Source organism: Sus scrofa, chromosome 2 (genome assembly GCF_000003025.6).
Source record: "Sus scrofa isolate TJ Tabasco breed Duroc chromosome 2, Sscrofa11.1, whole genome shotgun sequence".
NCBI classification, from domain to species: Eukaryota; Metazoa; Chordata; class Mammalia; order Artiodactyla; family Suidae; genus Sus; species Sus scrofa.
Genome location: NC_010444.4, coordinates 43843313 through 43866658, shown reverse-complemented (window position 1 = coordinate 43866658; position 23346 = coordinate 43843313). Strand labels below are relative to the sequence as shown.

The 23346-nt window shown below is 39.1% G+C and overlaps 1 protein-coding gene and 1 long non-coding RNA gene across 3 annotated transcripts in view; one reads left to right on the top strand and one right to left on the bottom strand.

Annotated features, from left to right (window-relative positions):
* Positions 1–23120, top strand: part of INSC (inscuteable homolog (Drosophila)) — a 171728-nt gene extending 148608 nt beyond the window's left edge. For both annotated transcript variants that reach the window (XM_021083297.1, XM_021083296.1), the window contains exon 13: positions 22503–23120. In XM_021083297.1, coding sequence (XP_020938956.1) covers positions 22503–22631 — 129 coding nt within the window. In that variant the 3' untranslated portion in view covers positions 22632–23120. The remainder of the gene's footprint in view (positions 1–22502) is intronic.
* On the bottom strand, positions 16923–22545 carry LOC110259295. Its single transcript, XR_002341567.1, has 4 exons — positions 22422–22545; positions 21299–21437; positions 17511–17775; positions 16923–17075 (listed from the first exon to the last, which is right to left on the bottom strand). It is a non-coding gene; the product is annotated as an uncharacterized LOC110259295 (long non-coding RNA).

Genomic DNA, 23346 nt, shown 5'->3' with positions numbered 1-23346 from the left:
TATACAAATTTTAAGATTTTTTTGTTCTAGTTCTGTGAAGAATGACATTGGTAATTTGATAGAGATTGCACTGAATCTATAAATTGTCTTGGGTAATATTGTCATTTTGACAATACTTTTCTTCCAGTTCATGAGCATGTTATAATTTTCCATCTGTTTGTGTCATCTCTGGTTTCATCAGAGTCTTATTTTTAGAGTGTAGGTCTTTTGCCTCTTTAGGTAGGTTTATTTCTGGGTATTCTTTTCGATGTGATGGTAAATGGAATTGTTTCCTTAATTTCTCTTTCTGATCTTTCATTGTTAGTGTATAGGAATACAAGAGATTTCTGTGTATTAATTTTATATCTGCAACTTCATTTTGAATTCATTGATGGGCTCTAATAGTTTTCTGGTAGCATCTTTAGGATTTTCTGTGTATAGTATCATGTCACCTACAAACAGTGACAGTTTTGCTGCTTTTACAATTTGGGTATTTTTTTCTTATATGGCTAGGACTTCTAAAACTATGTTGAATAGAAGTAGTAAGAGTGGATATCCTTGTCTTGTTCCTGGTCTTAGCAGACATGCTTTCAGTTTTTCACCATTGAGAATGATATTAGGTATGGGTTTGTCATATATAGCCTTTATCATGTTGAGGGTATAGATTCCCTCTATACCCACTTTCTGGAGAGTTTGTATCAGAATTGGGTGTTGAATTTTGTCAAAGATTTTTCTGCATCTCCTGAGAGGATCATATGGTTTTTATTCTTTGATTGCAAATGTGGTGTAAATATTGAAATATTGAAAAATCCTTGCATCCCCAGAATATATCCCACTTGACCATGGTGTATAATCTTTTACTGTATCGTTGGATTTCATTTAGTAATATTTTGCTGAAGATTTTTGCATCTATGTTCATCAGTGGTATTAGCCTGTAATTTTTGTGCGTGTATGGTATCTTTTTCTGATTTGGGGATCAGGGTGATGGTGGCGTCATAGAATGAGTTTGGTAATGTCCCTTCCTCTGAATTTTTTGGAAGAGTTTCAGAAGAGTAGGTATTAACTTTTCTCTAAATGTTTTACAGAATTTGTCTGTGAAGCCATCTGGAATTTTGTTTGTTGTGAGTTTTAAAATTAGATTCAATTTCAGTACTTGTAACTGGTCTGTTTATATTTTCTCTTTCTTCCTATTTAAGTATTGGGAGATTGTACCTTTCAAAGAATTTGTCCATTTCTTCTAGTTTGTCCATTTTGTTGGCACAGAGTTTCTTTTAGTAATATCTTATGATCCTTTGTATTTTTGTGGTGTCGGTTGTAACATCTCCTTTTTCATTTTTAATTTTATTGAATTGAGCCCTCACCCTTTTTTTTTTCTTGATGAGTCTTTTGTCTGGCTAAAGGTTTATTCATTTTGTTGATCTTTTCAAAGAACCAGCTTTTAGTTTTATTTTTTTATTTTTTATTTTTTTTTTTGTCTTTTTTGCTATTTCTTGGGCCGCTCCCGCGGCATATGGAGGTTCCCAGGCTAGGGGTCTAATCGGAGCTGTAGCCACTGGCCTACGCCAGAGCCACAGCAACGCGGGATCCGAGCCGCGTCTGCAACCTACACCACAGCTCACGGCAACGCCGGACCGTTAACCCACTGAGCAAGGGCAGGGACCGAACCCGCAACCTCATGGTTCCCAGTCGGATTCGTTAACCACTGTGCCACGACGGGAACTCCTGATCTTTATGATTTATTTCCTTCTGCTAACATGAGGCTTTGTTTCTCTTTCTCTAGTTGCTTTCGGTGTAAGGTTATGTTGAAGTTTTTCTTGTTTCCCTGGGTAAGACTGAATTGCTGTAAACTTCCTTCTTAGAATTGTGTTTGCTGTGTCCTATAGGTTTTGCATTGTTGTGTTTTCATTTTCATGCGTCTCTAGGTATTTGATTTCTTTGGTGAACCATTGGTTGTTTAGCCTCCAGTGGTTTAACTAATACAGGTTAGTATTTTCTGAGATATTGGATCATCTTTACTATCATCACTCTGAATTATTTTTCATTGTGTGATAATACCTATCTCTACTTAGTTTTTCTTCTGGGTTTTTATCTGTTCCTTTATCTGGAACATATTTCTCTGTCATCTCATTTTGTCTTACTTTTTGTGTCTGTGGTCTCCTTTCTGCAGGCTGCAGGATTATACTTCCTCTTCCTTCTGGTGTCTGCCCCCTGGTGGGAGGAACCAGTGCCTGCCCACTGGTGAGTGGAACTGGGTCTTGCCCCTCTGGTTGGCAGGGCCATATCAAGGAGTGTGTTTAGAGGTGGGCTGTAGGCTCCAGAATTTAGACAGCCTATATGCTGATGAGTGGGGCTGTGTTCCCACCTGTTGGTTGTTTGGCCTGAGAGGTCCCAGCACTGGAGCCTATAGGCTGTTGTTGGGGCCAGGTCTTGATGCCAAAATTGTTACCTCCAGGAGAGCTCATGTATTTGAATATTCCCTGAGGCTTCTGCCACCAGTGAGTGTCCTTTCCCCACAGTGAGCCACAGTTGACCCCTGTTTCATCCGGAGACCCTCCAAAACTCACAGGCAGTTCTGGTCCAGGCTCCTCTGGAGTCACTGCTTTGCCCTGGGTTCCGGTGCATGTGAAAACTTGTGTGCACCCTCCAAGATTGGAATCTTGTTTCCCCAACTCCTGTGGAGCTCCTGTACTCAAGCCCTGCTGGCTTTCAAAGCCATATACTCTTGGGCTCCTCCTCCTGGAGGAGAGCCTGATGTGAGGCTTAGAACTCTCACTCCTGTGGGAGAGCCTCTGCAATATGATTATTTACCAGTTTGTGGGTCAGCCACCTGTGGGGCATGGGATTTGATTATATCCAGTATGCCCCCTCTCCCCATAATCTTATTGTGACTTGTCTTTGGATGTAGAATATATTTTTTTTTGGTAGGTCCCAGTATTCTCTATCAGTTGTTGTTCAGCAGTTGTGGATTTTGGTGTTTTTGTTAGTGGAGATGAGCTCAAGTCCTTTTACTTTGCCATCTTGTCTCCTAATCAGATGGCAACCAGGAAAATAAGTTTTAGAGTGTTTCTTTTTTACATATATTCAGTAACCAAGTAGACTTTGAATTATTTTATATTTGGGTTTGACTTTTCCAGGGGTATTAATTATATGTAACAGGAGCTATTGGCCACTATACAGCTCGCTCTCACTTTTGGCCAAAATATAATTTAAGGAAATTTTATTATCGAATACTATTCTGGCTAAAGAATCTAGTGCCTTCTGCTGGGAAGCTATAGCTTAAGCTATCTCATTTGCCACCACTATTTCTAAAGTAGGAGACAGGTATCAGAGTTAGGAGGAGACCTTGAGACCATAAGATTGCAGTTGGCAGCTACTAGCAGATATTGTTTGAGAATAGCTGGTGATGTCCTTGAGTCTGATAAAGTTTAGAAAGCTCCAGTTCTCAGTAATATTGGAATGTGTCTGAACCCCCATCTGCAATGGCCACCTCAAGGATACTAGTTGGGTTCATAACCTGCTGAGCCACAAAGGGAACTCCTATTGTTTTACTTTTAACCACACTGTTGCCCTCAGTGTTTAAGAGAGGAAAATAATTCTCCAATGGAGTTTTAACAGGGTATAAGTATTCATGATGTGTAACACTGCTTGCTATAAGTTATCACTGAAAGCACATGTACAATGCTAGCTGCCTCTGTAGCTCCCATAGCAGGTCCAGGTGCACAACTACTCTAATTCTGGGGCCTGACTTCAGTGGATCTGTATTGGTGGCCTTGTAGAAACAGTGCCTGAGAAACACCAGGGTAAATTGCTGGCATTCTCATGGTTGAGGTAGGACCAATGGCAGTGTGCTTTGTAAGCCAGGACAACAGGTGAGAGATGACACCACAAAGCACACTCACCAGTGAATAGATCTGGTGAGGAAATACTCAGTGGTGCCAATCCCAGTGGGAACGATCCAGTCCCATCTACCTAATGCCACAGATCAGAAATGCAGCTCAGAAACATATCTTGGGGCTTCTAATCCAACAACTAGGGAGTAAACTCTACCCATGATAGGGCAGGGACAACCCCAGAACAAAGAGGAGGCCCTGCTCGGTATTCTCTGCAGGTTGTGGTCACCACAACACCAGTCACACCTCCTATCAAGGGGATAACAGTCAGCATACACCCTGGAAAGAGGTGGCAGTCATCCATACTAAAAACAGCCCTTGCACCAAAAATTATTAAATGCACATAGGCCATACAAGGATATTCCCACATAAAAATAGTCCCCCAAGACAAGAGTAGATAATTGCTCCTCCTAAACTCATAGAAAAAGAGAAATATAAGTAAAATAAAGAAGCAGAAGAACCATTCCCAGTAAAAAGATCAAGAAAATTCCTCTGAAAGAACAAAAAATGGAACAGACTTCTTCAGTCTAATAGACACTGAGTTCAAAAAGGCGATGATGAAAATACTGAAGGACTTAATAAAGGCTATCAACAGAAATGCAGATTTATTCAAAAAGGATATAAAAACTGAGAAGCCAAAAAAATTTTAAGATTCATTTGCATAGATAAAAGTTGAACTAAAGGCAATAAATAGTAGAATGAATAATGCAAAATGGCAAATAAGTGATATGGAAGACAGAAAATAGAAATCACTCAATTAGAATAGAGAAATCTAAATGAAAAAAGAATGAAAGCAATATAAGAGACCCATGGTATACTATAAAGTGAACCAATCTATGCATAATATGGATCCAAGAAAGAGAAGAAAAAGAAGAAAGGATTGAAAATGTATTTGAACAAATTATGGCTAAAAATTTCCCAACATAAATAAAGAAACAGATATCCAGGTACAGAAAGCACAGACCATCCAAAAAGATAAACCTAAACAAACCAAGACATATGATAATAAAAATGGCAGAAGTTAAAGAGTGGATTCTAAAGGCAGCAAGAGAAAAACAGTTAATTACAAGAGAACTTCTATAAGGCTATTTGCTGATTTCTTACAGAAATATCACAGGCCAGAAGGGAGTAGCAAGACATATTCAAATTCCTAGTAGGGAAAAACCTGCAACCTAGGGTATTCTACCCAGCAAGATTATCATTTAGAATAGAAGGAGAGATAAAGAATTTCTAGCAGCACCTGCATCCAGGTAGCACAGCCCTGCACAGTTGCCACCTGCAAGAACTGGGTCCAGCTGCTGGGCATCCAGGCATTCCTCTGAATCCGAGCCAGAGCCAGATGGGAACACAAGCAGGAGCCAGGCATAGTGAGCCATTATGTACCACAAGTCCCTGAGCAGGGGAAGCTGCCAGCCTACAATCTGGAGGCCAGTCAGGGCAACTTTGCCTGTGGCCCTCAAGGCTCTGAGCACCATTCCTACTCCCACCCCACTGTTGCCCTAACCTTACCTCATCATAGGGTACCCACCCACCACCCCAGGGTCTACAATATCCACAGTCAAAGTGTTACCTGGTGCCCTGCCAATTCCATCATTATCAGTGGAGGCTGCCCTCTCTGTGGGTTCAGGGTTCTGGAGGACTCCTTCACCTTCCTGGGCATCTTATTGGCCATTGTCTTGTTCCCCTTTGGTTTCGTCTGCTGTTTTGCCTTGAAGAAGTGAAGATGCCCCAACTGTGGTGCAAAGTTTACTTAAATGGAACAACACACTTGGCTTTCCTACACCCAGCTATCTTATTCTAAGGTAAATGTCACATACAATAGTTTTATTTGATTAATCTTCAGAACTATTTTGTAAAGTTGTGGGTGGATTGGGCCCCACGAGGAGCCCAGATTTCAGGGGAGTGTGGAACACTCAGCAGCACTGCTTCCAGAGTTAATGACAGCTCAATAAAGCACTGTTTTTACTTTTTGCAGTCTTCAGTTTGAGAAAGGTGAGAAAAACTGTTTTAAACAAATGAGATCCATATTGTTAAAAAAAAAAAGAATTTCTAGACAAGAAAAAAACTAAAAGAAAATAGGAATACTAAACCTACTCCAAAGGAAATATTGAAAGGTCTTTTTAAAATAGAAAAAAAATAAGAATCTATAGGCAAGAAAAAAAAATCAGAATTGGAAAGTAAATCATTTAAATAAAGGCAGTACACATATTTTAAAAAATCAAAAAATTTCTGTGAAAGTGCTGGTAACCACAATGAACAGCGAATGTGTGGACATGAAGCTATAACAGAGGACCTCAAAATCATAAAGCACGGGGGAGGAGAGTAAGAAAATGTAGATTTTTTTCTAGACTGTTTTTGAGCCTAGGTGACTACCAGTCTAAAGCAACTAGATATAGGAAGGGGTTAGTATACTTAAAAACAGGGCAACCACAAATCAAAAATACACAACAGATTCACAAAAACCAAAAAGAAGAGAACACAAGCATAAAATAAAAAGAGATGAGATCCTCAAACCACAAAAAGAAAAACAATGAGAAAGAGAATCAACTGGAAAACAAGGTTTAAAATGACAACAAATACATTTTTATTAATAATTACCTTAAATGTGGAGTTCCTTTTGCAGCTCAGTGGTTAACAAACCCGACTAGTATCCATGAGGACGAGGGTTTGATCCCTGGCCTCTCTCGGTGGGTTAAGGGTCCTGCATTGCTGTGGCTGTGGTGTAGGCCAGCAGCTACAGCTCTGATTTGAGCCCTAGCCTTGGAATCTCCATATACTGCTCTAAAAAAAAAAAGAAAAGAAAAAAAAGACCAAAAAAATTATAATTACCTTAAATGTAAATGTACTAAATGCTCTAATCAAAACACTGTTTTGATTGAGTGGCAGACAGGATAAAGAAACAAGAGCCTGCACTAGACTGCTTAGACGAGACCCAAATGATGGCAAAGGATATACATATATTGGAAGTGAGGAGATGGAGAAAGATATCTCATGCAAATGGAAATGACAAGAAGGGGGGGAGGGTCACAATACTCATATAAAACAAGATAATCTTTGAAACAAAGGCCATAAAGAAAGATAAGGACACTATATAATGATAAAAGGATCAACATGAGGAGGGAATATTACACTTATCAACATATATGCACCTAATATAGGAACACCCAAATACATAAAATAAATACTAACAGACATAGAGGGAGTCTGGAATACAATAATAGTATGTGACTTTAGGAGTTCCCCTGTGAATTATCAGTTAAGGATCCAGTGTTCGCTCAGGCCATTGCTGTGGTGCAGGTTCGATTTCTATCCTGGGAACTTCTACATGCCATGGGCATGGCCAAAGGGGGAAAAAATATGTGACTTTAACACTCTACTCACATCACTGATCTTTGAGAGAGAAAATCAATGTGGCAACAGACATCCTAAATAATACAATAGAACAGTTAGACCTAATTAATATTTTTAAGACATTACATTCAAAAAACCCAGACCACATTCTTTGCAAGCACACATGGAATATTCTTTAAGTTTGGCCACATAACTAGGGCACAAAACAAGCCTCAAAAAATTTAAGCAGATAGTAATTATTTCAAGCATCTTTTCTGACCACAATGACATGAAAATAGAAATCACAGAAAAATAAATGAGAAAAAAATCATACGGAGACTAAACAACATGATATTTAAAAGCCAATGGGTCAACAATGAAATCAAAGAAGAAATTTAAAAATGTATTGAGGCAAATGTCATGAAAACACAACCATACAAAATCTATGTGATGCAGCAAAAGCAGTTCTTAGAGGGAAATTCATGGCAATACAGGCCTTCTTTAAGAAACAAGACAAATCTCAAATAAATAACCTAACCCACCACATAAAATAATTAGAAAAAGAACAAAAAACACCTAAAGTTAACAGAAGGAAGAAAATAATAAAGATCAGAGAGAATGTAAATAAAATAGAGATTAAAAAATAGAAAAATCAATAAAACCAATAGCTGGTTCTTTGAAAGGGTATACTAAATTGACAAGGCCTCTGGCAAAACTCTCCAAGAAGACAGAAGACTCAGAAAAAAATGAGAAATGAAAGAGGAGAAATCACATCTGATACCAGAGAAATTTAAAAAGCATAAGGGAATACTATGAACAGTTATATGCCAACAAATTTGACAACCTAGAAAAAATAGACAACTCTCTAGGAACATACATTCACAAAAACAGAATCAAGAATAAACAGATAGGAGTTCCTGCTGTAGCACAGTGGGTTAAGAATATTAATGCAGTGGCTTGGGTCACTGTGGAGGCCTGAATTTGATCCCTGTCCCAGTGTAGTAGTTTAAAGTATCTGGCATTGCTGCAGCTGTGGTATAGATTGCACCTGTGGCTCAGATTTGGTCCTTAGCACAGGAACTTCCATATGTCATGAGTATATCCATAATGAAAAGAAAAGAATAAACATATAACTTGAACAGGCTGATCACTAGGAGTGAAATAGCATCTATAATTGAAAAACTCAAAGTTCCCATTGTGGCTCAGTGGTTAACGAACCTGACTTGTATCCACGAGGATGTGGGTTTGATCCCTGGCCTCACTCAGTGGGTTAAGGATCTGGCATTACTGTGAGCTGTGGTGTAGCCTGTAGAAGCGGCTCAGATCCTGCTCTGCTGTGGCTGTGGTGTAGGCCAGTGGCCACAGCTCCAATTCGACCGCTAGCCTGGGAACCTCTATATGCCACAGATGCATCCCCCAAAAGACAAAAAGACAAAAAACAAAAACAAAAGCAAAGAAAAAAAAAAGTAATACTCCCTACAAACAAACATCAAGGACCAGATGACTTTACTAGGGAATGCTACCAAATATACAAAACTTCTACTGATACTCCATAAACTCTTCTAGAAGACTGACAGGAAGGAACACTCCAAAAGATCTATGAAGCTACTATCACTCTGATATGAAAACCAAAGACACTACCAAAAAAGAAACTTACAGGCCAATATCTTTGACGAATCTCTAGAGATGCAAACATTCTCAACCAAATATTAGCAAACCAAATCCAACAACACATAAGAAAGATCATATACTACAGCCAAGTTGGATTCATCCCAGTGTTCACAGGATGGTTCAATATAGGCAAATCAATTAATGTGATACATAACATCAGCAAAAGAAAAAAACAAAAACAACAGGATCATCTCAATAGGTTCAGAAAATGCATTTAATAAAATTCAACGTCCATTCATGATAAAAACTCTTACCAAAGCAGGTATAAAGGGAACATATCCCAACATAATAAAAGTAGCTATTTATGAGAAACCCACAGCCAACATAATACTCGGAAATGAAAAGGTGAAAACCTTCCCACTATAATCTGGAACATGAAAAGGATGTTCATTCTTGCTACTTCTGTTCAATGTAGTATTGGAAGTCCTCACAGCAGCCAGACAAGAAATAAAAGGTATTCAAATTGGTAGGGAAGAGGTAAAATTTTCACGATACTCAGATGACATGATTCTTATAGATAACCTGAAAGCCTCCACACAAAAACTACTAGAACTGATAAACAATTTCAATACGGTATCAGGGTACAAGATTAACATGCAGAAACCTTTTGTATTTCTTTATGCTATCAATGAAATATCAGAAAGGGAATATAAACAAAAAATACCTTTAAAAATCCCATCAAATAAAATAATTAGGAATAACCCTGACCAAGGAGCTGAAAGTCTTGTATGCAGAGAACTACAAAACATTAATAAAGGAAATTGAAGATGATTCAAAGAAATGCAAAGATATCCCATGCTCTTGGATTGGAAGAATTACTATTGTTAAAATGGCCATACTATCAAACGCAGTATATGATTTAATATAACCTCTATCCAGTTACCCATGACATTCCTTACATAACTATAACAAATAATCCCAAAATTTATATAGCACCATAAAAGACCCAGAATTGCCAAAGCAATCCTGAGGGAAAAGAACAAAGCAGGAAGCATAACCCTCCCAGATTTCAGATGATACTACAAAGCTACAGTAATCAAAACAGCATAGTACTGGCACAAAAATAGACAAATCAAAATTCCTGTTGTGGCTTAGTAGTAAAGAACCCGACTAGTATCCATGAGGATGTGGGTTCAATCCCTGGCCCCACTCAGTGGGTTAAGGATCTGGCATTGCTATGGTTGTGGTGTAGGCTGGCAGCTGAAGCTCCAATTTGACCCCTAGGCTGGGAAATTCCATATGCTGCATATGCACCCATTAAAAGAGAAAAAAATAGACATATGGATCAATGAAACAGAGTGGCCAGAAATAATTCTACAGACCTAAGTGCAATTAATATGTGACAAAGGCGGCAAGAATATACAGTGGGGAAAAGGCAGTCTCTTTAGCAAATGGTGTTTGGGTAGTTGGACAGCTGTATGTAAACCTTCATACCATACACAAAAATAAACTCAAAATGGCTTAAAGGCTTAAATATAAGACAAGATATAATAAAACTCCTAGAAGAAAAGAAAGACAAAATCTTCTCTGACATAAATCCTACCAGTTTTCTTAGGTTGGTATCCCAAGGCAACAGAAATAAAAGAAAAATAAACAAATGGTACTTAAAACTTAAAAGTCTTTGCACAGCAAAGGAAACCATAAACAAAACAAAAAGACAAGCCACAGTAAGGGAGAAAATATTTGAAATGATGTGACCAACAAGGACTTAATTTCCAAAATATACAAACAGCTTATACAAATAAGTCAATAACCTAAAAACCATGCAACCCAATCAAAAAATGGATAGAACTAAATAGACATTTACCCAAAGAAGACATAGAGATGGCCAATAGGCACATAAAAAGATGATTAACATAATTATTAGAGAAATGCAAAAATCAAAACTATAGCAAGGTTCCAAATCACTGGTCAGAATGACTATCACTAAAAAAGTCTACAAATAGCAAATGCAGGGGAGGGTGTGGAGAAAAGGGAACCCTTCTACCTTGTTGGTGGGGATGTAAATTGGGGCAGCCACTATGGAAATCAATATGGAGGTTCCTCAAAAAAATGAAAATAGAGTTGCCATACTATCCAGCAATCTCACTCCTAGTCATGTATCCTGAAAGGATTAAAACTGTAATTTGAAAAGATAGATGTACCCTGATGCTCATAGCAGCACTATTTATAATAGCCAAGACATGGAGTATCATTGATGTCCATCAATAGATGAATGTATAAAGATGTGGTATACATACATATATATATATATATATATATATATATACATATTACTCAGCCATTAAATGGAATGAAATAATGCCAGTTGTAGCAACATGGATGAACTTAAAGATTCTCATACTAAGTCAGAAAGAGAAAGACAAATACCATATGATATTACTCACATGGTACCTAAAATATGTCATATAGACAGAGTACAGACTTGTGGTTGCCCAGGGGAAGGGAGTTAAGGAGGAATGGATTGGGAGTTTGAGATTAGCAGAGGCAAACTATTATATATAAGATGGATAAACTACAAAGTCTAATTTTCTTTTTCTTTTTGTCTTTTTACCATTTCTAGGGCTGCTCCCACAGCATATGGATGTTCCAAGGCTAGGGGTCTAATCAGAGCTGTAGCCACTGGCCTACACCAGAGCCACAGCAACACGGGATCCAAGCTGCGTCTGCAACCTACACCACAGCCCACGGCAACGCCAGATCCTTAAACCACTGAGCAAGGCCAGGGATCGAACCTACAACCTCATGGTTCCTAGTCGGATTCGTTAACCACTTAGCCACGACGGGAACTCCTACAAAGTCTTCTTGTATAGCGTAGAGAGCTATATCCGATATCCTGTAATAAACCATAATGTAAAAGTATATAAAAAAGAATATACACACACACATATGCACATGTATAACTGAGTCACTTGGCTATACAGCAGAAATTAGCACAAAAAGGTAAATCAACTATACTTCAATAAATTTTTTGTAAAAATTTAAAAATTAAAAAATAAATTTCTAAATATAATAAAAAGTAATATAACAACTTTCAGTGTGGACAGGGAGACAATCTTTTGGTAAATCAGTTCCATTAGATTAGTATCAGTCTTACAGGCCTGGTCCAGATTCTTGGTCAGCTGCTTACCACTGCTGTTTTCTTCTCATCCTGGTATGACTCATTTGGGGTCAGCAGCCCTTCTATATAGCCCAGTCCAAAGCAGAGGGCCTTCTTAAGTTAGAAATGTGAATTTAGGAGGTAATTATCTTCTGTTTCTTCGTGCATAAGGTACTTAAGAATAACTGATAAAAAGCCTTCATCTAGGTTGGAGACAGTCCTTTAAATGATGCTTTTTCCAGTGTGATAATCCCTTGATTATAGATCATGGGACATCTGATCTTCATCCAAAGGCAGATTACAGTGATTAGCTTCAGAAACAAATTTAGAATATCTTTTTAATAACTCACAAAACTTTACAATGCTATAATACAGCAACAAAGGGATTTTATTTTTTTTTTCTTTTTAGGGCCACACGTGCAGCATATGGAAGTTCCTGGGTTGGGGTCAAGTTGGAGCTGCAGTTGCTGGCCTATGCCACAGCCACACCAGATCCTAGCCACATCTGTGACCTACACCACAGCTTGTGGCAATGCAGGATCCTTAAACCCACTGAGCAAGGCCAGGGATCAAACCTTCATCTTCACAGACACTATGTCGGCTTCTTAACCTGCTGAGCCACAGTGGAAACCACAAAAGGCTGTTTGTGAAATGAGTTTTAAATAATAAATACTGACCTCATTTAACAAAACTAGAATTTAATATCTATTGAAACAATCTTTTTTTTTCCCCCTCTAAAATTACCCTCATTTTTACCAAATATATCCAAATTAAGGTTAATTTGTTTGCCACTTGCTTAGTGGTTGGGTCAAAGGAGAGATGGTATATAGAACTCCCCCAGGAAAAGAAGGGCTGAGATTTTACTCAGTAATCACACGTATTAGTTTTCTTGTAGACCATTTTAATTTTTTTATTTTTTGCTTTTTAGAGCTGAAGGTGCAGCATATGGAAATTCCCAGGCTAGGGGTCAAATTGGAGCTGCAGCTGCTAGCCTACGCCACGGCCACAGCCACGCCAGATCCAAGCTGCATCTGTCACCTATTCCACAGCTCACAGCAATGCTGGATCATTAACCCAGTGAGTGAGGCCAGGAATTGAACCCACATCCTCAATGATACTATTCGGGTTCATTACTGATGAGCCACGACAGAAACTCCTCTGTAGACCATTTTTAGATCTAAACCTCAAGACCCATACCTTTCTGGAGGCCTGGGATTTTGTCATAGGCATATGTATAATAAAAGAATAACTGCTAACAATAACAACACCAAAAGATTAATTTGCTTGCAAAATAAGTCTGGTTAATTGATCACATAGGCTTTTTAATATTGGCTGTGTTGGAACTTTTCATAAGGAATCTCAGACTGAACTCTTAAAAGGCATCTTAAGGCCAGGAAAGCCAAACACCAAAGGCTTGTCACAGATTCTGCTTGCAGTATCTATACTTTGAGTGAATTTTCCTCTTCTCAAGATCCTCCAAATATAGCTTGAGATTCTTAAACTTGTCAAGAGGGAACAAGTATCCTTATTCATCTGATAAGGTTTCTGGGAACCTGCGAGTTTCTAATTTATGGAATAATCAGGTGGTGTGAAAAGAAAAACATTACAATTCTACTTACAAAGTTATAATTTACCATGTTATTATGAATCATAATCAGCTTAAGGGGAAAGGCTCGCTTATATCTGAAAAACGAAGATTAAAAGCCAGTAATATATCTGACAAAACGTCATAAAAATTATAATACTTATCAGTTCATTTAATTCCATGTAATTAATTTTTGTTCTGTTTGAGTACAGTTTTTCCACTAGTTTTTTTTTTTTTTTTTTTAACCTTGCCTGATATTTGAGGATGGTAGCGACAGTGATCATTTCAAGAAGTTGTAAGATTTTTGTTAAAGCTTGTGTGATTTTCCCAGCGAGGTGGCTGTCTTGATCACCAGAGACTGTAGAACACATACCCTTGGCAGAAAACACATTTTTAATGGTTTCCTTTTTCATTGTGAGGGCATCAGCCTGGCAGCAAGGGAGGGCTTTAACCCATCAAATAAAAAAGTGGGATGTGTCAAGGGGCCAGGAAGAGTCAAGTGACTGCCTTGGTTTTCCCATAGCCCTGGCTATTTAATTCACAACTAGTGTTTGCCCATCTTACTCTCTCTGATTTAGGAGCAGTTTGTTGCTATATTATAAGGACATTGGGATGGCAAAAGTCTGATAATGAGGGGTTAATTTGTATAGAAGCTTATTGAACTTTATCTACATGTGTCATAATCTCTATAGATTCTATTACAGTTGCCGTTGCTGAAGTCTGGGCATTTCCCTAATACTAAGATTTAGTTCCTTTAGTCTGAGCCTTTTTTGAAGATAGATAACATTTTGTCAGGACATATATCATTTCTAGGAATTTCATCTACTATCTGGAACACGTATTTTTGTACGTGTTTATAAAGAAGTTTAATGTTACCTTTTATTTGAATACTTTCCCTGTAATTTAATCTACCAAAGAATCCTAGTTAATGGTTTTCTGACCTGCCTCAGGGGTCCTCTGAAGCATCCTGAATTTAGCTAGAGAAAGGAACTGAATCTGTTATCAAAAGCAGCATTCTAAGGAACTTTACCTTAACACAGAGAGAAAACCAAATTCCAGCCTTGTATTTGCTTCCTGTTAATAACAAAAATCATTTACCTAATTAAATTCAATCTATTTGTAATCAATCCTGACCATGTACAAAACTCTTTTTTAAGGTTCTTTTCCTATGAACCTTCCATAACTTTCTGTATCCGTATTGGTTTGTCCCATTTTCTGTCCAGAAATAACCAGCTCTAGGACAAAATTATTCTTTTTCCTCAACAAAAATGTTTTTATTCTTTACATCTTTCCCCATTAATAACATATATCCTACCTGTTTTACACACTGAAATGCTTCTCTTATTTTTTTTACTAGTTTTAATTATGTATAATTTTTAAACCTTAATCTCTAATCAAGCAATTGTGACCTGTTATATGAGTATTTCCTAATTAGCAAACTTAAGGACATATCCCATAACCTCCCAAATCATACATTTTTACAGCATAATTTTTTAATGTGGGACATGACATGTAACTAATAAACCCAAATATCTTAGTTTTCTCTCTTAAAAGAAAGCAAAAGTAGGTAAACAGAATTGTCTAGAAATCAATGTTCCAGTATTTTATCCTAATTAAAAATGACCTACACTTCAGTGAACTTTTATCATTTAGGTCAATTCTGCAAAACTCTAAATTTCAAGTTATTGAGAATTTGAAAACCTAAAACATAATTCTTTTTTTTTAAGGCCTTCACTTGTGGCATATGGAAGTTCACAGGCCAGGGATTGAATCAGAACTGCAGCTGCGGTTCTGTACCACAGCCACAGTAAAGCCAGATTTGAGCTGTGTCTGTGATCTACACTTCAGCTCACGGCAGTGCTGGATCCTTACCCCACTGAGCAGGGCCAAGGATCGAACCTGCATCCTCAAAGATCCTAGTCGGGTTTGTTACCACTGAACCACAATGGTAACTCCCATAATTATTTCTAAAGTGTTCACCTAAAATTTCTGTACCATCTGTCTCCATTTTATTACTTTTGACAATATTATATTGAGTTAATTTTCTTGTTCACAAATATTATAACAGATACAATGTGTAGTTATTGATTTTCAGGAAACCTAGGTACAATAAGAAATATTATACTTAATGTTGATGACTCTAAAGACATGTCTATATTAATTAGCAAACTTAAACTGTAATATCAGATATTAATTTAATATTGAATATTTTCAGATTATGTGAACCTGAAATTCATTTGGGCTCTTTTCTGTTCTATTTAGAAATGTTTGACTTGTAAGCACTTACTTTTCTTTAAGCCAATTAAATAGAGGTCATTTCCAAATTACCCTCAGCAATATTATCCAAAGAAAAGACACATGATCATAATGAGACATACATATGTATCCAGATCTTATTGCTTCTTTTTAAAACTTATTCACAAATCAGATATTTTAATTTATGAACCAAATATTTTAATACAAAACTTTTTAGTGTATAAATTTTTCCTTCTATTCCCCCCTCTATTGTAAAAACTGCATAATAATCATGCAGTAAAGGGATCATTTTTTTATTTTTTAATTATTATTTATTAATTTTTTTTGCCTTTTTTTTTTTTTTTTAAGGTCCACACCTGAGGCCTACGGAGTTCCCAGGCTAGGGGTCCAACTGGAGCTACAGCTGCCGGCCTACACCACAGCCACAGCAACATCAAATCTGAGCCACATCTGCGACCTACATCACAGGTCATGGCAACGCCAGATCCTTAACCCACTGAGCGAGGCCAGGGATCAAACCCACAATCTCACGGTTCCTAGTCAGATTCATTTCTGCTGCACCATGACGGGAACTCCTGGGCCATTTTTTAAAAATTTAAGGTGCATTATGACCAAGCCATGTTACAAAGGACAATCATGATTTTACATTTCATTGGTTTGTAATGGAAAGCAGTCCAATTCTGGAAAATGCAGCTTAGGGAGCTACATTCAGGAAACGAATTTGAGTTTTCCATAGCTAACACCCTTACGCACAAGAAAAATGCAAACATGTACACAAAGAACAAAATCTAATTCCTGCAAGACAGAACTAAAAAGGATGAAGTCTAACAATTTCTTCAACTTTTTCCAAGAAGGATTCCTTTTTTTTTGGTGGCATTTATAATTGATCTTTATTTTTTTCATTTATAATGATTTTTATTTTTTCCATTATAGCTGGTTTACAGTGTTCTGTCAATTTTCTACGTCCATCAAGGTGACGCAAACAGAAAGACAGGGAATCATGACCTGTGTGTGTGTCATGGCAATTAATCTGGGAAATGCAAAACTAAAAAAACAACAGCTGGAATAAGTTAGATATACTTACCTGAGCTTAAAAAGCCTCTTTCTCCTCTTTTTTTTTTTTTTTTTTTGGTTTGAACTTTTATTAATTAACCCAAAGCTGAAGTCTCAGGCAAAGTGGGTTGTATTTTTATTTTAAGAGCGTAAGCATTAACTTCAAGTTTTCTCCTAAGAATTTTTTTTTTTTCCTCTCAGGATCAGAATTCTGAAAAATAAGTATTTTATCAAGCCAGCTTTTTGTAACCGCATATGCAAAAAGAACCAGTTTTGGAATTTCTAAAGAGTTTTCATCTTAACTGATTTTCTCTCGATTCTAAATAATATTGTGGTCACACAATGTTAAATCATTTTTTCCTTAGTCATAGGTTCATAGCTATCATCAGAGTTTTTTTTTTTTTTTTTTTTTTCAAAATGTGCCCCAAAGGGCATGTTTCTCATTTAGAAAGACAATAAAAACAAAGCACAAATGGCACCCCCAAAGCCAAACACTAGCATCCAAAGAAACAAAGAACCAGCTCACAAATAGGGTAGAAGTCCAATGATTATTCCTCTCTCCAATACAAAAAAGATGGTTTTGGGGAGGAAAAGCTGAGAGTGGAGATGAAGGGGAGTTTTGGGTTGTACATACAAAGTGACTTACCTTCCTGCATCACATCTGTCAGCCCCCAAATGTCTGTTCATTAGCAGAAGCAGACCAAAACCAGACCCTTATTTCCTTCATCACGGAATTGAAAGTGCCATGGACCAGTGATGCCTGGTCAAGTCCTTGAGGCTGTCCTTGAGGCAAAGGTGGTCAGCTGCTGGACAAACTCCGAGAGCTACCATTGGCCAGGAGCTGATGTGCCGTGGGCAAGACACCCACTCAGGGCAGGTTAACTTCTTCTACCTGGTGGAGGTTTCAGTATCTGCAAAACAGCTCAAAGGATATGGCTCAGAATACTATATGGCTAATTCTATATAGCTTCCGAGGAGGAACTAAAATAAACATCCTTGACCTTTTTTACAATGGCCAAACTCTTATTATTTTTTCTTGCTTGTTTTCCTTCCTTTCTTCATTTTCTCACTTCTCTGATTAAATGTACTCTTCAGAACTTGGGGAAGCCTAGGAGACTAAAGTTTTTCTACATACAAGGGGCAGGCAGAAGATATGGGGGTGGGTGTCTGTCCAAGGAGGGCCCCATAGGATCCTGCTCAGTTACAAAAGAGATCTGATTTCAGAGTTCCGGTCGTGGCTCAGTGGTTAACGAATCAGACTAGGAACCATGAGGTTGCGAGTTCAATCCCTGGCCTTGCTCAGTGGGTTAAGGATCCGGCGTTGCCATGAGCTGTGGTGTAGGTTGCAGACGCAGCTCGGATCCCGCATTGCTGTGGCTCTGGCATAGGCTTGTGGCTACAGCTCCGATTCGACCCCTAGCCTGGGAATCTCTATATGCCACGGGAGTGGCCCAAAAAATGGCAAAAAGACCAAAAAAAAAAAAAAAAAAAAAAAAGAAAGAAAAAAGATATCTGATTTCTACTGGTGAACAAGTAAATAGGCATAGCTGATTTTTCTTGATTTGTTGCTACATTCACAACTGAAAGAAAGGCTGTATCAGTTAGAAAGCAGTGACTCTAAAGGTGTAATTTTTTTCATGCAAGTTCACAGACCTTAATTCTATCTGATGTAGTGAGTACACGGAGAGATGCATTAATATCTGGCAAACACATAATCATTGGCCCCGACTACCATATCTTCACAACTCCGGCAGCCAGCAACTGCCTGACACTGAATAGGCCCTGAGGCAATCTTAAGAAACTCTAAAGCTCCATTCAGGGCTTTGTTATGTGAGCTTGTTACAATTCCTTTTCCATTGTTATAATTAGTTTGCAGGAGAAAACACAGAAGGGCTTGGCCTCTATTTTCAATCCCTTGAAGGACCTTCCAGGGGAAAAGGAATTAAATTTCTTCTCATGGACAGGTTGTTGGATGTGGAGGAGAGCCCTTCCTTCTGAATCCATCCTTTGTGTAGTTGCTGGCCTCATTTTTTTTTTTCATAACAGTTCACAATACCACTCTCCCACGATCCATCCCTCCCTGGTTCCCTATCACCTGTGGCGTACTGTCCACGTGCTCAGCCCTTCACAGCCTGGCTCTGACCCATCTTGGGTCTGACAGCCTCCCACTGCCCCCAGGCCCTGCTCAGCTCAGGTCTGCATGCCCTAAATCACTCTGACACCGTGCCTTGGCCCTGGTCCCAATCAGAAGCCCTTTCTACAGCTCTACCAGCACTCGCTTGAAGCCTCAGATCAAAATCTCCCTTTATGAGGTTTCCCAGGAGCTCTCTGAGGCTCAAAGACAGGGGATACACAGTATGCGCCTGGGCATGCCTGCTTGGATTTTGTTTTCCCCAGTAGGAAGCAGGTTGCATTCTCTCTCTTTTTTTTTTAGGGCTGCACCTGCAGCATATGGACGTTTCCAGGCTAAGGTCAAACTGGAGCTGCATCTGCTGGCCTACCCCACAGCCACAGCAATGCTGGATCTGAGCTATAAGTGCAGCCTCCACCACAGCTCACTGCAATGCCAGATTGTTAACCCACTGAGCAAAGCCAAGATCGAACACATGTCCTCATGGAAACTAGTCAGGTTTGTTACCCCTGAGCCACAACAGGAACTTCTGGAGTTGTGTTATCTTGTGCTCCTGGTGTTAGAAGGGGAAGCTCTTGGGAATTCAAACATAGACCCACCTAATGCTGAAGGTTTTGACTTTTTTGCCCAAACCATCTTGTTTCCAGCCCTACTTTCTCCCCCTGTGTCTTGTAACTCTGATCATGCTACTTTGGCTCATATGAGGGGATCTACATTCACACATCCCCCAACCCTGGAGCCGTCCTAGGGCCAGGGCCCTTTTCCAGCTCTTGTATTTCCATAGGACCTTGGGTTTGATGCCTGCTTCTGGCCTGGCTAAGGGACTGATGGACTGGCTGGGCCCACCCCGAGCCCCCAGTGTTGGTGGGTGTTGGTGATTTGGCAGCTCCCAGAGTGTGGCTCCCCTGGCTGGTAAGCAGGGCCACTACCTCTTCTGCCCTCTCTCCAAGCCTTCTTCCCAGGTTCAAAGGCTCTCCTCAGGTGAAGGGAGGACATTTCAATGATCATCTCCCATGTCTGGGAAAGTGGCAGGGTGGATTGTCTCCCACAAACAGAATGATTTTTTCCTTAATGAAGTAGCTGTCAGTGCGCAGCCAGGCTGTTTTAATATTTGGGTGTTTTCAGACTGTCTGGGACTGAGATCCTGGGAAGATTGGCTGTTCATGCTCTGAGAAAAGCAGAGGCCAAGAAAAAGGCTTCAGAGGGGTGAAGGGTCCTTTGAGCTCCTGGACTCAGAGGAGGGGGTGCACTGATATCATTTGGGTTCACATCTTGCACACTCTCTGGGGACCCTAGGGGGATGAGAGTGCCTGTTTGTCTTTGGGTTTTTTTTCTGGTCTCTTTCTAGTTCTCTCTCATGTTTTGTTTTTGCTTTTCTCTCCTTCCAGAGGTTGCCTCTTCCCTCAAGGATGTCTCTCTCTCCTTTTCCCTCTCCCACCTCTACTTCCTCCCCATGTCCTGCTACTTCTCTCCTCTTATCCTCCTGCCCCAGGTGCAGTCTTTTTTTCTGACACCATCTCTTTATCTCTCCGTATGCTTAGTCTCTTTTCTTTCCCAAGCTTATCTCTCTGTCTCTCTTTTAATAGTCCCCGATTGTTCTGTTTTTATGATGCAATCTCTTTTTCCCTGTCTCTCTGCTATTTTCTTCTATCTCATTTTCTCTTTTCATAGATCCATTTTCTACCTATTTCATTGTCTCTCTTCTTTTTTTCTTTCCTCCCTCTTGCTTTATTTTTACCCTTGATGGTGTAAAATACATCGATGGCCTCATATTCTCACATCTGTGGAAGATCCCTGGTTCCATTTTTACTGTGATAACTCAAAGGCAGTGGGGTTATTTCTCTTATTTGGAGCAAAGGAGAACCAGAAAGTACGATGGAGTTCAGCTGTTACCTTTGGGGAAATCATACCCCAGGAGAAGCAGGACATACTAGCTGGAGATAGTCTCCTAGAGTCTAGTCTCCATTAGTGTCTCAGACCCTGCTCATGTGCACAGAGGTGCATGTCCCTTCTCCTTGATCCAGCTTGAACATGGTAGTACCTGTTAGTCCAGCAAACAGCTTACATCATCCTCTTTTTACCAACTTAGCTATTTACCAGCAATAGTTGCTCTCATGTCCAGGTAATGAGCTATATGCCTGCCTTGTACTCAATATAACTTAGTGTTCTGGGATTGCAGTATGCTTTTTGTTTGTGTAGGTATGATGGCCCTAGAGTTGCGCTGCTGTGTGATCTCAGGAAGGCCACTTTCCCTCTATGAGCCTTAGTCCCCTTATTTCTAAGTTGGAGATCAGGATACTTACCTTGCTGTATCCTGCAGGGATTAAAGGAGATACTGTGTGCAGATACTCAATGAGAGTTTGCATTCCTCTTCATTGCTTCTTCCGTCATTCTGATATTTCACTTCCTCTTTGTTTCCCCAAGTTCCCACCTTGTTCCCTGCTGTGCATAGTCCAGAAGGAAGGAATTTATATTCACTGAGCACCTAGTATGCATTGTCTTAGCTAACTGGGAAAGAGGTCCACATAGATACATGACTCATTTTCATAGTTTCAGGTTACTCTAGCAGTAGAACTCAAATTTTAAGCACTTCACTTGTTCATTCCCCCCCCCCAACAAATATTTATTGAGTCTCTGCCAAGCCCTGTTCTACCTGCTATAGATAGAAAAATAAAACAGTCTCTATCCTTGAGGAGCTTAGAGTCTCATGTGGGAGAAAAACACTTAAAAAACATTTGCAATCAAGTATGAGAAGGTTGAAGTCAGCCTAGGGCTGTGGGTACAGGGGAGGGAAGGATTTTCTCTGCTTCATGGAATGGAAAGCTTCACCGAGGAGGTGACAGTGGGCCAGGCTTTGCAGGATGAATGCATCTATCTACTGGCTAGAAAGAGTGGGGACCTGGGCTGTGGTTTCACTCTGCCTGCACCTCTCTCTCCTGTTCATATTTCCATCTTGGTGGTGGAATGTCCATCTCCTTCAACTTTATGAACGCCTTTCCTCTCTTTCTTTTCTCTTTCCCACCCCAAAATGCTTTGCTCAGAACATTGCTGAATTTATGGCTAAATGAATAGTCGTTGATGTTCTAAGATTTCTCTAGGGACCTGGAAGAAAAAACACAATTCCACTGAAGTTTCTGGGAATTCCAGCCTAAGATAAACAAATCCTGAAATTAAATATATCACTAAATTGGCCAGATTCTTAAAATGACAGATCTTCAAAACTACTCCTTTCCTCAGATGCCTGGAAAACCAAGATGGCAACACCATAAAACTTTCAGAAAACATCCACTATAGTGATCAAGATACAAATGAAACTAGGTGACTATGTGATAAGGTTGATAGAGTGACTTGGTGACTAAAAGGATCAGATTACTAAGGTGTCAAGGTGACGATCAACTCAAATTGGCTGATAAATGAACCACTTACTGAAATGCATCTCTCAGGAAAGTTGAAGGAATACATGCACCTGAGCAGGTCCCAGCCTGATCTCTTCTACTTTCTCTCCAGGCTGCCCTGCGTAGATTGGCTGGAGTCTGCCCTGAAGGCCTCCAGGACTCTGACTTCCAGCAGCTGGTCCAGCCTCGGCTTGTGGACTCTTTCTTACTCTGCAGCAACATGGAGGAGAGTTTTGTGTAGCAAGTGGGGGAGAAGAAAAGACCTCATTTTCAAGGCCCCTCTGAGTACATGCCTGTGAACATAACTGACTACACACCAGTCCCCTCACCTCTTTATTTATACTTAATTTATTTTTTATGTGAAATGAACAGAGGGCTAAATATTCTAGCAATATCATGAGGAAGTGTGCGGTCCTTAGGAGTCTTTTTCATTTTTATTTTTTGACTTCTGTGACTTTTCAGTTGCAGATGTTGAAATGCATAATGGCTAATATGACAGATTGTCATGGGTGATTTCACTTCCTCTTTCATTCTCTACTCTCAATATATAATCTTGTCTCATTTTTTAAAAAAAATTTTAGCTGTCCAGCAGTCTTTTTTTAAAAGTTGGATTTGCTCTAAGAGATTTTAAATGAATTTCATAGTTGGACAAAATATACTGGAAGGAAATTCTAGCTTTATTCTTTAATAAAAGAAAACATACAAAATGTGTCTTAATTTTCTGATTAAATTGTGTCAGACTAAATTCTTGTTTCCCAAGATTTCACAGCTATTAAAAAATTCTCGGCTATTAAAATTGCATAGGAAGTTGAATTGTTTTCATAGATACATAAGTGGGTTGAGTTCTGAATGATTTAGTGGGAGATCAAGATTTTCAAAGCTGCAGGAACTCAGTTTCCCTTGGCTTGCTAGTCTTTGACCACATGGTAAGTAGTATTGTCAGATGAGGTTTTCAT